The following is a 15,351-nucleotide window of genomic DNA, read 5'->3' as shown; positions in this document are numbered from 1 at the left end:
AATCATCATCAAATTTCCATCATAAAATCCCCACAGAAACAAAAAATGATATTTATTGTGCTCTTTGCCGTGGGAAAGTTCCAATACGTTGACATAAGTCATCATGAAACACAAAAATATATAGCTGAAACCAGATTTATTTCCCCCCCCCCTGAAACTCTACTTTGAATATCAAAATTTTTTAAACGTAGTTTTGGTAGTACCTTGTAAGAGGCTCATCGATGCATCATTCAAAATTCGATTATAATTTTTTTAAGCTTCCCCTTCGTTCCCACTGAAATTTGCCGTAACACAGGATGCGAATCTTTGTTTCCCGTTGTGGGTGGAAATGAAATATTCCACAGCCAGTCTCGCTTTTGCAACGCCTGAATTCACGTCAATCGAGGATGTCAGCAACATAGTTAGCCTGGAGCAAAATGCAAGTCTGCTCTCTAGGATTTAAGTGAAAATGCAATCAAAAAACTGGAATTTGATTGCGCTTGTATTTTTATGCTTGATAAAATTTTCAAAGGTATAAAAAAATTTATTATTTTGGTAATTTTAATATTGATAAACATTTTGTTTGGTGCAGCCTCAGGTTCGAAGCTCCTGTCAGCTAAGTGGTTATGCCCAACGATCCTCATTCCGTATTAACACATCATTTAAAAAATTCACTCTAAAATTTATTTTCCTTAATGATATTTTTAAGTCTGGCAAAGCAGCATTTTTGGTTCATCGAGACAAATCAAGTGCTTCTCGGAATGTGCCTCAGATGCAAAGAGCGGCAGCAAAATCAAGCGCGACTTCAGCTCAATGCAATTTTACTTTGAACGAGTATACAATCCTCGACGTATATCTGTGAACTGTGATTTAACTGTATGATTGGTGAAATTCCGAAATTATTTTCTCAAATCACTCAATTACAGCCTAGGTTTTTAGTAACATACTGCAATTTAATGTGTAAAAATTAATAATTATGTATTTCTTGTGTTACACGTTTATTGAAACAAAAAACTATTGCAGTGAAAAGATTGGCTGTACCTCAAATTGGCACAAGGAGATACTTTTTTGTCCCAACTTTTGAAGTATTCAAAACTTTTTCTAGCTTAATGTTCACTTAAATAATTATTATATTATATTAAAAGATGAGCTATTTTGAGGCGCTCAAGTTTTGCAGGAGTAGGAATCTCCTGCTTGGCGTCACAGATATCAAGTCGAAAGAGCAAGAAATAATTGCACTGCTTGCAACCACAGGTGGCCAATTTAAATTGGTTACTTTGATTTTTGTTAATTTTTTAATGAAAGGAAACCTTGACCCGACGGGGAAGGCGAAATTTTGGGGAGATTCTCGAGCGCAAAACGGTACTTATTTAATAGATGGCAACGCTCAGTGCTCCGCGTTCTCAGTGTAAAATTTAAACTTTTCTTTTACTTTTTTCTAATAACAAAAATTAATTGGATTTTAATATTTAGAGAGAAGTCTGGAGCCTTTGTAAAAACGGATGAGACATGCAAAACCAAATTGAAATTTTTCTGCGACGTTCCTTCACAATGCTATGCAGAAATTTGCAACGCCGCAACTGGTTTAATAAGCAGACCGGTTTAAATTAAAATAATTTATAGGAACGGGACAAATAATTTGATTCTTAATTCTCAGGAAACAGCCACAACATTCATTGCCAAATCTTGCTCAGATCCAACTTGTCCAAAATGCGGATCAAATGTATCAAAGTTCATAAAGTTAATTAAATTTTTATTTTTAAAGCAGAATTAATTTCTTTTAGAATCCACCTACCTCTGCAGACGGTATTATATATTTACTTTGATTTTGTTGTTCTATTTTTGAAAACTTTAAAAATTGTATATTAGGAATTTCTAAAACTTATTGTGGGAAAAACTACTTCATATCTACTACCACGGCAAGTTTTGAGGAAGCAATGGGAGTTTGTTGTTCGAAAAAAATGAATTTGCTGACAATTGAATCGGAAGCAGATATCAACTGCGTGTCTGATCTTTTCAGAGGTTTGGACATTTCAGTTTTTGATTGGAAAAAAATCAAATAATTTGGTCCGTAATGAAATAGATAGAGAAGTGAAGAGGATGGACAAACCAGAGTTCTGGACTTCGGCAACAAGTAACGGGTGTCCCGGTCGCTTTTCGTGGTGCACCGCTCCTTTTGCTGCAGTGCCAAAGTGGTTGTGGGCCGAAGCCGAGCCATTGCAAAAGAACTGCGTGGTCGCAAGTCTCACCCCCATACCAGAAGGGCAAACCTATTCCGAAGTAGCTCTAAACACTAGAGATTGTGCTCAGCAATCAAAATTCATTTGCATGGTATGGGTGATAAATTTATCAATTTAAAACCTTGACATTGATTTTAACATAATAGGAGCCAGGCGCTAGTGTTTACGAAAATGCAATTATTGGAAACAAATCTTGCAACCAGGAATGCTTTTCTGGAAAATGTCAATCCAAGGTAAAATCATCTTTTCAAAATAGAGCGCTCAACATGATTCTATTAAATTTTAAACTAAAAGGCTATAGCGGGCAGTTTCAACTTTCGAGCTTCAAGTATTCTATAATTTTAACCCTAAAACTGCCCAATCGAACTGAACTTGTGAATTTCTTATCAGGTCCGGGAGTTGCTGGACCAATAAAAACAGCCTGTGGATTCAATTATTACATAGGAAAATCCACGGTAAATAAATTTCCCCGCCATTAAAAACTGATCAATCAATACTTTCCATTAAAAACAAAAAACAAAAAATAGAGAAGCTGGCAGGAGTCAGAAAATGCCTGTTGCGAGGACCGTATGGAACTAGTAAGCGTTTCGGACGAAACTGAAATTGAGTGCATTAGAGAGTTGTTGGGCATATTAAATGGTGATTAAAAAATATTCAAATGTCCAGTGTGTCATAATTGTTTGGATAGTTTCTAAGAACTTATTTTTTTGCCATGTATTAAAATTTTTTATGCTTCTCTTCATGGGTATTGAGTATAGGGGTAGGTTCCCTTAATTACTTTAAATTAGAATTTTTAGATATTTTCTAGGAAAACTGAATTTAAAATTGGTAATTTACGGTAGTTAACGCAATTAATGATATACATTGCCGAAAGAAAGTAAAACTTCAATCCTATTTTTCAAATATTTTGGTGTTTTACTCACCTCTGCTTGTCTTGCTGCGACGTTCTGATTATTTTACAGACAACTGGCGGAGTGGTCCGTTTTGGGTGGGTGGAACAGACGTAAACTGCGCTCTGAACTTCACGTGGTGCAGCGCTTACAACCCTCGACTACCCTTCTCCACAAGGCAGCAACGCATCGTTCGGCTTAACAATCGCAAAGGCAGCAGCTGCATTGCGCTGGACCTCAACCCGGCAAAAACTGGATTGGTCGCCTACAAATGCGACCAGATGTATCGATACATTTGCAGGGTATGAGCGCATGTGATTCTCAAGAACAGCTGATCTGACATAATTGACTTTCTGTAAATCTAGGACCCCAGAAACTGTTTGCCACAATGTCCTACCGCGTGCCCACTGAATGCTGGAAAGTCGGCTGCCATGGAAGCGGTAAATTATATTTTTGTCCATACTTTTTTTCTATTCACAAACTGATTGATTAATTGTCACGCTTCATAAGAATGATCACTTTTTTAATTATAAGAAATAATTGAATTGTAGGATAGAATATTTAATTTTTGGTCTCTTTTATTTGGCTATATTAATTATTGTGATAAATAGGTGGTCGCTTTGACAACAAATCAGAAATTTAGAGTTGGACTTTTTCTTCTTCACATTCATTTATGCATTTAGGTCTATTCTCAAAATATTCAAAAATTAATGTCTTACATGCGGTTTTTGTGTACCGACCAAAATAATTAACTAAATAATATAAGAGTAAAATTTCAATAGGCTAGATCTTTGAGAATTAAAAGACAGGCTGCAACTGCAGATGATGAAGATGAAGATTCAGATAAAAAAGGAAGTAAGTGATTTTAGAAAATAATCATTTTCGGCACCTTAATTTGTGCTTAAATTTTACTAGCCGAGCAACACACTGGTATTTTCAACTCTATAAATGCTTGTGGTCGAAATTACTTGATTAGTGAAGATATGGTATTTATTAAATTTTGTCAACTTTGCGGCATATTGAAAAAAAAATTCACAGCGCACATATTCCGATGCATATTCACAGTGCTGCACTAAAAACATGCGTCTCCTCTCCCTTGACAACAAAAATGAAGGCGACTGCCTCATGGACTTGTTGAAAAGTAGCCCAAATAAATCTTATCAAAGTCATCAAAATTTAACGATTAAATAATCAGGTCCGGGAAAAGACACAACTTTTTGGACTTCCGCCACTGACTATGGCTGCAAAGGATATTTTGTGTGGTGCGGTACTGGCGAGTATTTCAATGCCGTTGATCATGGCAAGGCTAGAATCACTGCTGGCGACAACAAAGACTGCATACTATTGGAATATGATTATAAAAAGAAATTTTTCTCGTTAAAAGACGAAGTGTGCTCTTTGAAACAAAAATTTATATGTGAACCAGCCAACTAAAAGTCAGGTGATCATAAATATTTTTGTTTTTATTGGTTTGGAATTATTGACCTCTAACTCCAGAAGAAAAAAACGAAAAATACTATGTAATAGGATATCAAAAACTTTCATTTCATTGAAAAGCTAATTATTATCAAAATCGTTGATTTTTTAAAGAAAATATTATGTGATGCGTAAAAGCATTCGTATCGAGTTTCACATTATTCAAAAAAGTTCAGCATCATACTGTTGAAAATTCAAAAATTTTTATGAGTGTAATATGAAGTGTATTTCTTCATTTTTGTTCTATTTTTGAGAACTAATTGAGCTTATAAATTAATTTAAAAACTGATCTCTCATTCCATAGCTTTATTCAGATGCATCTATAATTATAATCAATCCCTCTCCTCCGTTAAAATATCTACTTTTTTATTTAATTTGTTCTCATCGTCGATGTTTTCCTTGTTGACGAGTTCCAGGCCTTTGTCTTCGGCTACCGTTTGGAGGTCAACTTTGCCGTTTTCATTGCCAACGACAGTTTTCGCGTGGTCGATGAAGTCTTCGATGGCAATTTTCTTGTTGGCAACAGTTTTTGTGTCGTTGACGGAAATTTTGTCGTCGACGTTGGTCTTAACGTTGTTGGTTGCCGCGTTGGCGTCGTTGGATTTTTTCCCCTTGATATTGACTTTTTCGTCGAGGGTCTTTTCCTTGATGTCTCGATGTTCTTTGGTTTTAACTTGGTCGACGACTTGTTTTTTGGTTTCTGTGTTGAATTGGACGTATTGTTATTTTCATTGAAGTCAGGATCAAGGTTGAACTCACCTGACAAATTAATATTACTGGTTTCCACTATTTCCTCGGCATTCCTTTTTGTCAATGGTTCCGCGTATCCAATAATTTCCATTTGTCCAAGTCGCACGTTCGGCTGGTCTCCTTGTTGCATTTCAATGTTGACGGTGCTTGGACGAATAGACTTCAGATTGATTGGAAAATAGGTGCTTAGAGGGAACTTTGTATTTTTTCCTCCATTTTCAGGACCAGCGAGATAAATTGTCTCGTTTGTCTATTTTGAAACACTTTAAAAATTTCCTTTAAATCTTCAAAAAAGACATACACTATCAGGCTTGATGAAAGTCAAGGTGAAATTTGCAGCCACGTGCGATTCAATGACACCAGAAACTTTTGGCTTGTCCCTTTTTCTTGGCTCAGTTTTTTCATTGATCGTGATTGTTACGCTTTTTCCGTCGTCAAAAATAAAGTCTTGGAGACCAATGGTTACCTGTTGAAAAGAAACGCTGCACGTAAAGAGAATTTCTAAAAAAATTTGCTCATAGAAATTCTCACCACCAGAGTGCCAACTTTCTCCGACGAAGCTCGTAAGAGAAATAAGCTTAAAACTGTGAAAGGACTCCTGCAAAATTTAGACGTAAAATGAATAAGATCTTAGTTGGAAACAAAGTAATTTAGCTGGTTTTGGTAGTACTTCAGTGCGACTATCTTACCAAACTCTCATTGCTGTAGAAAGATGATTACTGGTTTCACAAGGCAGAAATTCCAAAACCTAGTGTCTTTATCTCCCTTGTGTTTGTGCTTTTTTTCCCAAACAAGATGAGGAAGAACAAGGCTGGTGCTGACTCTGAATGTAATGTGCCGAAAAGTGCTTTATGCATATTTGCGATTTCAGCTGTTTTGATATGAAAGCATTTTGTAAGTAGTAAGTTGTGCCTTTGCTCTTGGTTTATATTTATCAGGACGAGTTTTTAAAACATCGTACAGAATGATAGCGTAGGAAAAACAATGTTTGAGGTATGCAACCTGCTCAACGCTTAAGTCAGGCTGCTTGCATAGTTTTAATCCATTGCTGTGCACATTATACATTAGACACATTTTTTTAATTATCAAATTGAATTATTTTATGTATAGTGGTTTTTAGGAGTATTAAAATCTTAAATCTTATTTGCCTCTAATGAAAGTTATTTTAATTTATGTTTTAGATAAAAGCAAAATAATATTTGTCACATTTGAGAGTTATGTTGAAATAAAACTTAAATTCAGAGGGGTAAAAGAAATTCACCGTGACAGAAAGAATTATGAGGTCAACTTATTGATTTTTCAAAGTAGGCTAATTGAATAACTTAATTTTTTTATATTAGTTGGTACAAATTCATTATTTATTTGAATTTAAATTTTCATGTCATAGACTGCTATAAATTTGCATTTTTGTTTTAAGGATGAAAGCTATATAAACGTCATTTGTGATGGCGAGTAAAAAAATTAGAATACTCATTTTTTAGTTATAATTTAAACAAGATATTTATTACAATTCAAATTTATGTACATTTTTATAAACTCTCAATTTTCCTTGTCTGCCTTCTTTGTATCTTTATTGTCGGCATTCCTCAGCCTCTCTCGAACATCACCCAAAAGTCCCTTCAACTCTTCCCTGCGCTTTAACAAATTTTCTTTTTCACTGTTACTTTTCATGCTCTTGGACTTTTTCTTCTCAGTTGGTTTTGAAACGTTTTTCCTCAATTTCAGTTTTCCTGCTGATTCTGTAGGCTTTTCGGGAGCTACAGACTGTTGGTTATTTTCACCGGATAATTTTGGTCCACCTTTACGCTGACTCACTCCGCTAACTTTTTTTGATCCACATTGGCGCTTTTCGGCTTTCACTTCTGCTTCAGTAGAAGCGATTGAAGATAGAATTTCTTTGCTACTTGCTTTTTCCTGCCGCTTGTGCTTCCTTTCGTGCTTTGCCTCCTTGTCCTGGCTTTTCTCCGCATCCGATTCAGACTCCGGATCTTTGTTTCCATTCTTTTTGCTCTGGGGCCCCGATTGAACAGTCTTTACTAGCTTCAATTTATCTAATTCCTTTCTTTGTTCCTTTTCAGCTGTATGTTTCTTTGTGCGCTCATTATCCACCGACTTGGTGTAATCGAGTGATTCCTCTTCGTTTTCTTGAATTTTTTGAGTCTCACGTTTAGTAGATCGGCGACCTCTACTCTGTTTTGGCAAAATTTCAACCAGTCCTAACTCAAATCCGGGAGTGGAGACTGTATCATTTAACACTCCTATCAGAACTGAGCTGGGCCTTATGTTTTCTATATCTAGAGGGAAATACGCTCTCAATGGACCAGGTTCTTTTTCGTGTTTGTCACTCTCTTTGAGTTCAACCAATACATTGGAAGTCTACAATTGGAAAATATTTTTTGTTCAATATAACAAGCATGTTCATAAATCTTACCTCTCCAGATTGTTTTTTAAATTGCATTGTGAAGTTTCCAGGAAATTCAGACTTAATTCCGCATGAGTACTTTGGCTTGTCTTCCTCTGGGTAATATTTCTCCCAGAAGGTAAACCTGATATCTCCTAGCTCAGGTACTTCAAAAAACTCGGCGCCAATTGTTTCCTAGCAACAAATTTAGTGAAAAAATGAAGGGGTCAATTTCAGAAAGGACAAAAACAAAACTTTATAAAAAAACTTACCACTATGCTTCCAACCTTGGAGCTTCTTTTGAACGAATCTGAGGGTGACGATTGCACGGAGAGAGCACACGTTACAGTTAATAGGGTGAACCTACAAAATCACGCTTTCAAATTTTTTTGCATTATAACAAAAGCTCAGGGCTACTTACAAAGCCCTCATGGCTCCCATTGTTGTCTGATGCAGTATGTCAATGAAGTGCGAGTTGTAGTCCGGCGCGATTCTCTTTATCTCTTCGTTTTGCTCACTTTGAACATCTAGAAGTGAAAACTGACCTTGCAATAATAAACAAAAACAATTATCAGCACTTCCACTCACGAAGGAATGTGCCTGAAAATTTCCTGTTGTTGCGCGCCATAAGATTAATGAATTTTAAACAAAAATAATTTAATCAAAATAACACTGCCTTTTTGTCACCTTTTATTTCAAAAAATCCCGTAGCAAAAAAAAAGGAATTTTCGGTTGCACACGAGGTTGCACCTTACGTTAAAATGCATTTTTAAGCAATTAAGCTACTTGATTTTCTTGTTTGTTTTAAATTTGGCTATTAATCAAATTTTGTCCCTTTTTTATACATTTTCCTTTATTTTAATATTCATTTTGCACTTGCTTCATGTATGTACGAAATTGTATTAATATAAATATTCCCAGCACATTTTGAATAAATGCTTAAATATGCACGCTTATTTTTTCTGTACATTGAATCTAATGACATCAGTACTGATAATGATACAATTTAAGAAAATGGATATATTGTTAAAATAAATTTCATATTTAAAATTTTTGCGGCACTAAAACGCATACCTTTTTTCTTCTCATTTTTAAATTTTAACTACATTTAAATTTTTCCTCAATAGGCATCCATCATTTATTATACTCACATTTTGAAACTTTTTTGATCATTTCTGTTGTGTCAAAGTGAACAATCGCTTTTTAATTTCAACAAATAAATTTTATTATTATCGAAAATAATTTGCTGTTATATAGTAATGGTATTAAATTTTGGTCGATTGTGGTTTGGTCGGTTTTGAGGAGATAAATTTCAAATTTTATAATTTATTTTTTAGTTTTATTTATTTATTAAATATTTAGCACACAATAATATATTGTTATACAGTAGTTTGGAAACGTCAAACTGAATTCAAACCTTTCGGTTTGGTGCAATCCAATTCCATTTCACGTTTCTTCCTCTTATCTCCTTTTTGTACTTTATTTAACCTATTGCCGAACCTATCACCTCTCTTTTTTTGCTCGTCTTTTTTGCCGTCCCTGTCTCTCTTCTGCCCTCCCACAATGCGCTGTGGTTTATTCTCATCTTTCTTGCCGCCCTTCTGCCACCTCTGTGCCACCTTTCCGCACTTGTCGCATTTCCTGGTATATCGAGACGATCTCAGAGAAATGCTCTCGGAAACTTCCAGTTTGCCGATTTCTTGGTCCTCCACGTTGCCTTCTTCATGCAGGCTGATGAAAACCAAACTTGGACGCAGGTTGCTAAGGTATATTGGGAAGTGAGTGCGGATGGGCTCGTCTGACGGTTCGTCGGTCCTAGCTACAGCCATTGAAATCTCGTCAACGGTCTGTAAAATATCAAATAATTAATAAATGTGTCTATTAAAATAAACGTTCAGAAACAATTACTTCGTCTGGTCGCTCAAATTTGAGTGTGAAATTTCCAGTCAGATCCGTTTTGATTCCGCAAGAAATGTGCGCTTCATTGACACCAGGATCGGTCCTTTCCCAAAGAGTGATTCTAATTTTCCCCTTTACTGGGTGATTAAATTCTTTGTAACCAATCGTTTCCTGCAATTATTATTTTTTTTTCATCGAAGCTACAAATTTTCCTTTAATTATGCTCACCACCACACTTCCAACTTGAGTAGATCTTTTTGTTCTGACATTCGCCTCTGCAATTATCCCACAGCCCGTCAAAAGAAGCAGCACGCTGAAAAAGCTTCAGCCTTAAGAACTGAAAATTTCGCAGAATGAAAGCAATTTCTCACCTCAGCTGCATTGTTCACTTTGCGTTCTGCGAACTGACTGATCCGCGATTCTGCAGGCTTCTTGACCTCTTTGCTCCTCGTTGCAAATAAGCAAAAACCATAACCTTGCAACTTTGCAGCGTTTAAGGTTTTTCATTTAATCATGCAAGCTTTTAAACAAATATTATTTATCTGGCTCTCGTTGAATCAGCGCTATTGTAGCTACTTAATATTATAATTTGGATGGTTTGAAGTAAATTAAAAAAAAAATGGAATTAACTAATGAAAAATAGCAACAGCATTTATTTTAGTTGCAAATTAAGTTTATTGGTGTACCACAAGGCAATCTCTGCCTATAAGGAGATACATCATCCAGATATTCAAAGTTATAAATGAAAACTACAGACAAAATTTGAGTTTGTAAAAAAAAATATACACATTTACATTGTCTTGAAAAAAAATAATGCATTTAAAATTTACTGTTTTTAGAAACTTTTTTTTATTATTTGCTTATGGCACCCGTGAGCTTATTAGGCTATTGGGTCGGCCTCTTTTTAGAAACTACTTAGATTTACATTGTGAACAAGAAATGTAAAGAGTTATAGATGGAAACTCTTTAACTTTGACAAGAACAGATTATTTTTGTAATTGAAAATTGTTCTTGTTAATATAAATATCATAATGTATGTTTTTGATTGGGCTCTGGTTTAATTGAAATTGAAAAGCAAGTGGTTTATCAAAAATCATTGAATTTTTTATTGTACAAGTGTGTATGACAAATATAGCAGATGGAGTGCGTGTTTTGATTGTTAGGACTACCTGGTAATATTTGGTTGGACATATATAAGTTTATTGAACACACCTTTTCGAACATTGTACGATATAATTCTATAATTCATCGTTTTTTTCTTCATTTTCCGAACTTGTACTAGGAAGTGTAAACTGACATTGAGCTGCTTTCAGGGCATTGTGCGGTGAGCAAACAAGCAAAAAAATTTATCAGCATGCGATAAATTCCCGTTGATGTGCCACCTCAGGGCTATGATAACTGCATCTGTGTATTTGGTGGGACTAACTATTAAAGCACGCGGAGGGGGTTTTGCAAAAATATACACCATTATATATAATAATAAAAGTAATTGTCAGTACCATGAAATTGCGCATGGCGCGCCATCCCGGCGGTAGCTAACTGTGTCAAGGGGGCTGGAAGGGTGGTGGTTTTCCACTCCCCAGACAGCAGCAGCCGACGGGACAGCAGAGCGCGTCGCCGAAGCGCGCTTTCCCCAAAGGGAAACTCGCGCTGAACGCCGCGCAAACGCCTCGGGGTTGCGCATTTAAAACTAGAGTCCACCCCGGGTTACGAAAATCTTTATGCGAAAACAAGATTCAGGAAACCCAGGGTGGCACTTTGCAGACTTAGGCCTAACGGAAGGAGCTACCTTACTCGCGAGACAAATAGCGATTTTGCATATAATTTACACAGGCCAAATGGATATAAAAGTAAAGGGTAAAACTTTTGTGCTATTTATCCGAGAAGGAGGGGGGCGAGAAGCAACTTCTTCTTCAGCAGGGCCAACTTAGCCAGCTTGACGGCGCCAACGACCTTGGCGACCTTTGCGACCTTGACCACCTTGATGGCGGGGATAGCGAGTCCCAGAGCTCCGGCTCCTCCGAATCCACTGCTGCTGCCGGACGAGGCTGGTCTGTACGAGACGTAGCGAGAGGAGGGGGCACTGTAAGAGCTGGATGCGTACGAGCTGGACGGGGCTCCGTAAGAGCTGGACGGGGCACCGTACGAGCTTGAAGGGGCTCCGTATGAGCTTGAAGGGGCTCCGTACGAGCTTGAAGGGGCTCCGTACGAGCTTGAAGGGGCTCCGTACGAGCTAGACGGAGCAGCTGCCCTGTAGGTCACGATGGGGGCACCATACGAGACGGAAGGGGCGGACTGAGCGGGAGCTCCGTAGCTGGAGATGGGAGCTGGGGGGTTGTACGAGGGTGGTCCGTACGAGTTGGAGGGCTAGAAAACAGAAAAATGTTATTTAAAAAATTGAAGTAAATTATCTAGAGGAATGTTAAGAAAAATATAAATTTTTTATGAAATAATAAAATGATGTAATTAAATAATGAAAATTATTACATTTATTGTTTTGTCTTTAATGAGCAAAGTATACTTACAGGTTCAGCAAAGGTCTGAAGAGCCACGAGGGCCAGCACAACAAAGGAGAGCGCGCGAGACATGGTCGGTGGCACCTGCAACAGATAAGAAAATTGCACTTAAAAAAATTGAGCACAATTAGTTAAAAATGTCGTAAGGGCAATTATTTAAGATGGCACGCGCATTATTATTGCTCGAACGTGCTGTTCCTCAAAGACCGCTTAGGCTTAAGCGCTTCCTCTCTCGCCTAAATTGATAATTGCGTGAGCACGCCCTGGTTGTTACATGCGAGCTGCTGCTTGGGAAACAATGCGCCGCTATTAAAAATCTCCGATTCGGAATTAATGTCCCAAGGTAGGGCAGACAGAACATAAATTAAAAGCGAAATGCCCGCGGGTCAGCAGCGAAAGAAAACGAAAGTGCAACGCGGGAAAACTATGGTTTATGTAATTGTTTGCCTAGGAGAGATGGAGACGCCACTCCTCAATGAAAGAAAATGAAGGTTGGTTTCCCTTTCGGCGGTCGTGTTAAAAGGCAATGATGCAACTTTGATGGCACTGTTTAGAGAAAGTTTTGGAGGCTGGGCTGGTGCAGCGCGTGTTTTTTCATTATTACTATTATTAAACACGCCGGCGGGCACGTAATGCAATTAGGCGTCCATTCTGGTCCAGCACCTGGCCGACGAGAAAGTTCATCGGCCCGCGCCCACCGCGTGGAAAAAGTATACGCACATTTCACGTCTCGCGGGCACCAATTATTCCCATTCTGATTCGGACCGCTTTTGTCTTTTCGCTTTTCACCGCCGGAATTTGCATTGAGTCGCGCCCCCGGCCCAAACTTAATGATAATAAAAAAGCAGGCCCTGCTACTTAAGCAATTAATTTCGCATCCCATGAGGAAGTCTGATCGGGATCGATTGATTGATAGGTAGGTCCGACCGGCGTTTTCTGAATTTGATCCGAATGACTAGAAAGTTTGTTTCGGAATTTGATGAATGCTATTTATGTTTGCAAATCACGCGCGCCTGCGAATATCTAGTTGTGGATAATTAGCGAAACTCTTGACAAGGCGGTGCGCGTGAGACTTATATGGTCAGCTTGATTTCCCTATCGCAAAAGCATCTCTTTTTCCAGTTTCAGGACTTATATTATTGGTTATTCTCTCATGGTGAAAATTGGGGAGTTATTATGAAAAGATGTAAAAGAAATAACTAAATACCAATATGAAAATAATGCAGATTAATAAACGTTTTGAACCCTTAAAAATTAAATATAATATTCAAAAAAATTTACAACTGCTTTACAATATTATTATTATGTTGTAATGAAGAAGTGCCCTTATCTAAAATTATTAGAAAATTTTGTATTCCTATTTAAAAAAAATTTTTCCATTAAGTTTTACTAATAAATAATATAATAACTATTCTAATTATAGTAATTATAAAAATGAAGCAAAACTAATGATTATCTTCTTGCGAGAGTTGATAGAAAAATTCATTCAAGAATTAGGACCTGAAGTAATTAACACCAAGGCCTTTAAAATTAAAAATAGCGAGCTGGAGAGTGAGTCGTAAAAAGTCGATAAAACCTCTAATAAAGGAATTTCACAAAGCACGCGAGATACTTTCACAAGCAAAACAGGCATAAAAATTTGAACGATTGGTTAGAGATGCCCAATTCGCACTTTCATCACTTTCGGCTGCGACCTTTGCCGTTTGAAGCTGCCGCACTGCGCGCGTGGAGGTGTCGGATGGAGAGCGAGAATAATAGTAGGAAACAATGCCGTGTCATTTACATAAAGTAGTGTTGCATAAGTAAACGGCAATGCGTCTCGTTTTGGGCAATATAGTCTATTAGAGACGGCGAGAGTGGAAAGAACGCGAGTTATGTGGAATGAATTTTTAATGACAACTATAGAAGTGCGCTCACGCGCTTTTTCTTCCTCTATTGTGCGAGACGCGCTCGCACACTCGCGGCTGGTCATTTCGGAGAACAAAACGCGCCGGTTGTCGCTGCTCGCGTAAAAAGTGAAATCTGTGACTTGATTCTTTTTCTGGACGCTCTCGTGCGCTATCATCCAGTTTTCACACGTTTTGCCTAATTTTCAGATGCAAACAAAACATGAACAAGGCTGCGCCCCACAATTTATAAGACAAACAAAATAATTGCCGCGAAATTGTCTCTAATGTGACGCAAACGCACAGACGCGTGAAGTTTTAAATGCAGTAATTAATAAATTATTTTTAACAGTTAAAACTGCAATTAATTAAACATTTTTTATAAGTCACGTTCAATTGTTTCGTAGTGAAGTAAATTTAACCTCTAGCAAAGTCTTAATTTTAATACGCTTATCCTAATCCTATTGCATATATCAGAAGAGAAGAAAGATTCGCGCATGAAAACAATGAAACGTATTTTGATTATTGTTTGAGCTCTCTGATTGAGTAATAGTAAAATTTTTCCAAATCAAAGCACTCGGCAACAATCAACATTTGCTCTGAGTGTTGTGATGCGCGAACTTGAATGTAAAGAAAAAAAATGCTGCGCCATGAAAAAGAAATGAATAAAAAAACAAAACATTTATTTGGAAAATTTTTAGCTAATATACTTATAAATTATTTATAAATAAATCTCATAAAATTACTAAAAAAAAATGAAACTGAAGTATTGAAATTGATTATAACTAAAAAAAATGTTTGGTCAGATTAATTTTTAAATAATAATTTTCTAATTACTAATTAATAATAATTTCAAATACTCAATTTAAAAAAGAAAAGTCAAATCTAATATGTTTAAAAAAATATTAACAATTGAAACAAAGTTGAGAGCTCTTATTAATAGACGAGGAGTAATGAAGAAGCTGATCCTTACCTGACAAGCAGTTGGAGCAAAGTGGAAGCCTCTGAGCTCGGCGGTCCTGAATATATAGTGGGGGCGGGGGTCACGTCAGGAAGGGATCGTCCGAGCGGGGGGCTCACAGACCCTGGCCGGCGATGCCGCCGCCGCCGAAAGAAAGTGAGCGCACGCGGTGGGTGCTGCTGAAAATTCCTCTCTGCATTTCCATGTGTTGGAGACACGCCATCCGCACTTTTCTCCAGGCACGGCAGACGTACATGCGTTTTCGCTGCCAGGAAAAAAACTAGGCCTGCCGCTCAAATGAACAGGCTCAAGAACTGGCCGCGACGACACAAAATATATAATTTCTTGATTCG

The 15,351-nt window shown here is 37.2% G+C and overlaps 5 protein-coding genes across 5 annotated transcripts; 1 reads left to right on the top strand and 4 right to left on the bottom strand.

Moving 5' to 3' along the window:
* The first annotated feature begins 359 nt into the window (after positions 1-359).
* LOC132194571 (uncharacterized) lies at positions 360-4,546 on the top strand. The gene is made up of 22 exons (XM_059615923.1): positions 360-511; positions 572-626; positions 689-855; positions 906-939; positions 1,003-1,064; positions 1,125-1,233; positions 1,285-1,387; positions 1,453-1,579; positions 1,637-1,702; positions 1,764-1,785; positions 1,849-2,001; positions 2,063-2,310; positions 2,366-2,452; positions 2,514-2,547; positions 2,610-2,674; positions 2,747-2,858; positions 3,182-3,411; positions 3,475-3,549; positions 3,892-3,964; positions 4,025-4,095; positions 4,148-4,250; positions 4,305-4,546. The coding sequence occupies exons 1-22, from the start codon at positions 449-451 to the stop codon at positions 4,541-4,543; spliced, it is 2,298 nt and encodes a 765-aa protein (XP_059471906.1). The 5' UTR covers positions 360-448; the 3' UTR covers positions 4,544-4,546.
* Positions 4,547-4,876: 330 nt separating this feature from the next.
* Positions 4,877-6,111, bottom strand: LOC132194976 (uncharacterized). The gene is made up of 5 exons (XM_059616667.1): positions 6,025-6,111; positions 5,867-5,933; positions 5,637-5,801; positions 5,345-5,585; positions 4,877-5,285 (listed from the first exon to the last, which is right to left on the bottom strand). The coding sequence occupies exons 1-5, from the start codon at positions 6,033-6,035 to the stop codon at positions 4,918-4,920; spliced, it is 852 nt and encodes a 283-aa protein (XP_059472650.1). The 5' UTR covers positions 6,036-6,111; the 3' UTR covers positions 4,877-4,917.
* Positions 6,112-6,814: 703 nt separating this feature from the next.
* LOC132194325 (protein FAM133-like) lies at positions 6,815-8,227 on the bottom strand. The gene is made up of 4 exons (XM_059615510.1): positions 8,158-8,227; positions 8,009-8,099; positions 7,767-7,931; positions 6,815-7,711 (listed from the first exon to the last, which is right to left on the bottom strand). Exons 1-4 carry the CDS (start codon positions 8,175-8,177, stop codon positions 6,875-6,877), a joined length of 1,113 nt encoding a protein of 370 aa, XP_059471493.1. The 5' UTR covers positions 8,178-8,227; the 3' UTR covers positions 6,815-6,874.
* An 818-nt stretch (positions 8,228-9,045) lies between these two features.
* Positions 9,046-10,107, bottom strand: LOC132195177 (uncharacterized). The gene is made up of 4 exons (XM_059617000.1): positions 10,007-10,107; positions 9,864-9,948; positions 9,645-9,806; positions 9,046-9,583 (listed from the first exon to the last, which is right to left on the bottom strand). Exons 1-4 carry the CDS (start codon positions 10,015-10,017, stop codon positions 9,137-9,139), a joined length of 705 nt encoding a protein of 234 aa, XP_059472983.1. The 5' UTR covers positions 10,018-10,107; the 3' UTR covers positions 9,046-9,136.
* A 610-nt stretch (positions 10,108-10,717) lies between these two features.
* LOC132198095 (pro-resilin-like) lies at positions 10,718-15,092 on the bottom strand. The gene is made up of 3 exons (XM_059621873.1): positions 15,011-15,092; positions 12,161-12,235; positions 10,718-12,002 (listed from the first exon to the last, which is right to left on the bottom strand). Exons 2-3 carry the CDS (start codon positions 12,221-12,223, stop codon positions 11,511-11,513), a joined length of 555 nt encoding a protein of 184 aa, XP_059477856.1. The 5' UTR covers positions 12,224-12,235; positions 15,011-15,092; the 3' UTR covers positions 10,718-11,510.
* Positions 15,093-15,351: the final 259 nt, after the last annotated feature.

This window comes from Neocloeon triangulifer, unplaced genomic scaffold, assembly GCF_031216515.1.
Source record: "Neocloeon triangulifer isolate White Clay Creek 2 clone unplaced genomic scaffold, ASM3121651v1 ptg000001l, whole genome shotgun sequence".
Classification (NCBI taxonomy): Eukaryota; Metazoa; Arthropoda; class Insecta; order Ephemeroptera; family Baetidae; genus Neocloeon; species Neocloeon triangulifer.
This window is presented reverse-complemented; position numbering and strand designations above follow the sequence as displayed.

Bases quoted from the DNA above. Each gene is read 5' to 3' on its own strand.
- LOC132194571 (XM_059615923.1), top strand. From the start codon at position 449: ATGCAATCAAAAAACTGGAATTTGATTGCGCTTGTATTTTTATGCTTG. The intron at 2,002-2,062 runs GTTTGGACATTT...GTAATGAAATAG, and splicing joins CGTGTCTGATCTTTTCAGAG to ATAGAGAAGTGAAGAGGATG. The intron at 3,550-3,891 runs GTAAATTATATT...AAATTTCAATAG, and splicing joins AGTCGGCTGCCATGGAAGCG to GCTAGATCTTTGAGAATTAA.
- LOC132194976 (XM_059616667.1), bottom strand. The intron at 5,586-5,636 runs GTATGTCTTTTT...GTTTCAAAATAG, and splicing joins CTTTCATCAAGCCTGATAGT to ACAAACGAGACAATTTATCT. The intron at 5,286-5,344 runs GTGAGTTCAACC...AATTCAACACAG, and splicing joins CAGTAATATTAATTTGTCAG to AAACCAAAAAACAAGTCGTC.
- LOC132194325 (XM_059615510.1), bottom strand. From the start codon at position 8,177: ATGGGAGCCATGAGGGCTTT. The intron at 7,932-8,008 runs GTAAGTTTTTTT...ATTTGTTGCTAG, and splicing joins CCAAGGTTGGAAGCATAGTG to GAAACAATTGGCGCCGAGTT. The intron at 7,712-7,766 runs GTAAGATTTATG...TTCCAATTGTAG, and splicing joins TTAAAAAACAATCTGGAGAG to ACTTCCAATGTATTGGTTGA.
- LOC132195177 (XM_059617000.1), bottom strand. The intron at 9,807-9,863 runs GTGAGCATAATT...TAATAATTGCAG, and splicing joins CTCAAGTTGGAAGTGTGGTG to GAAACGATTGGTTACAAAGA. The intron at 9,584-9,644 runs GTAATTGTTTCT...GATATTTTACAG, and splicing joins AATTTGAGCGACCAGACGAA to ACCGTTGACGAGATTTCAAT.
- LOC132198095 (XM_059621873.1), bottom strand. From the start codon at position 12,223: ATGTCTCGCGCGCTCTCCTTTGTTGTGCTGGCCCTCGTGGCTCTTCAG. The intron at 12,003-12,160 runs GTAAGTATACTT...TCTGTTTTCTAG, and splicing joins TTCAGACCTTTGCTGAACCT to CCCTCCAACTCGTACGGACC.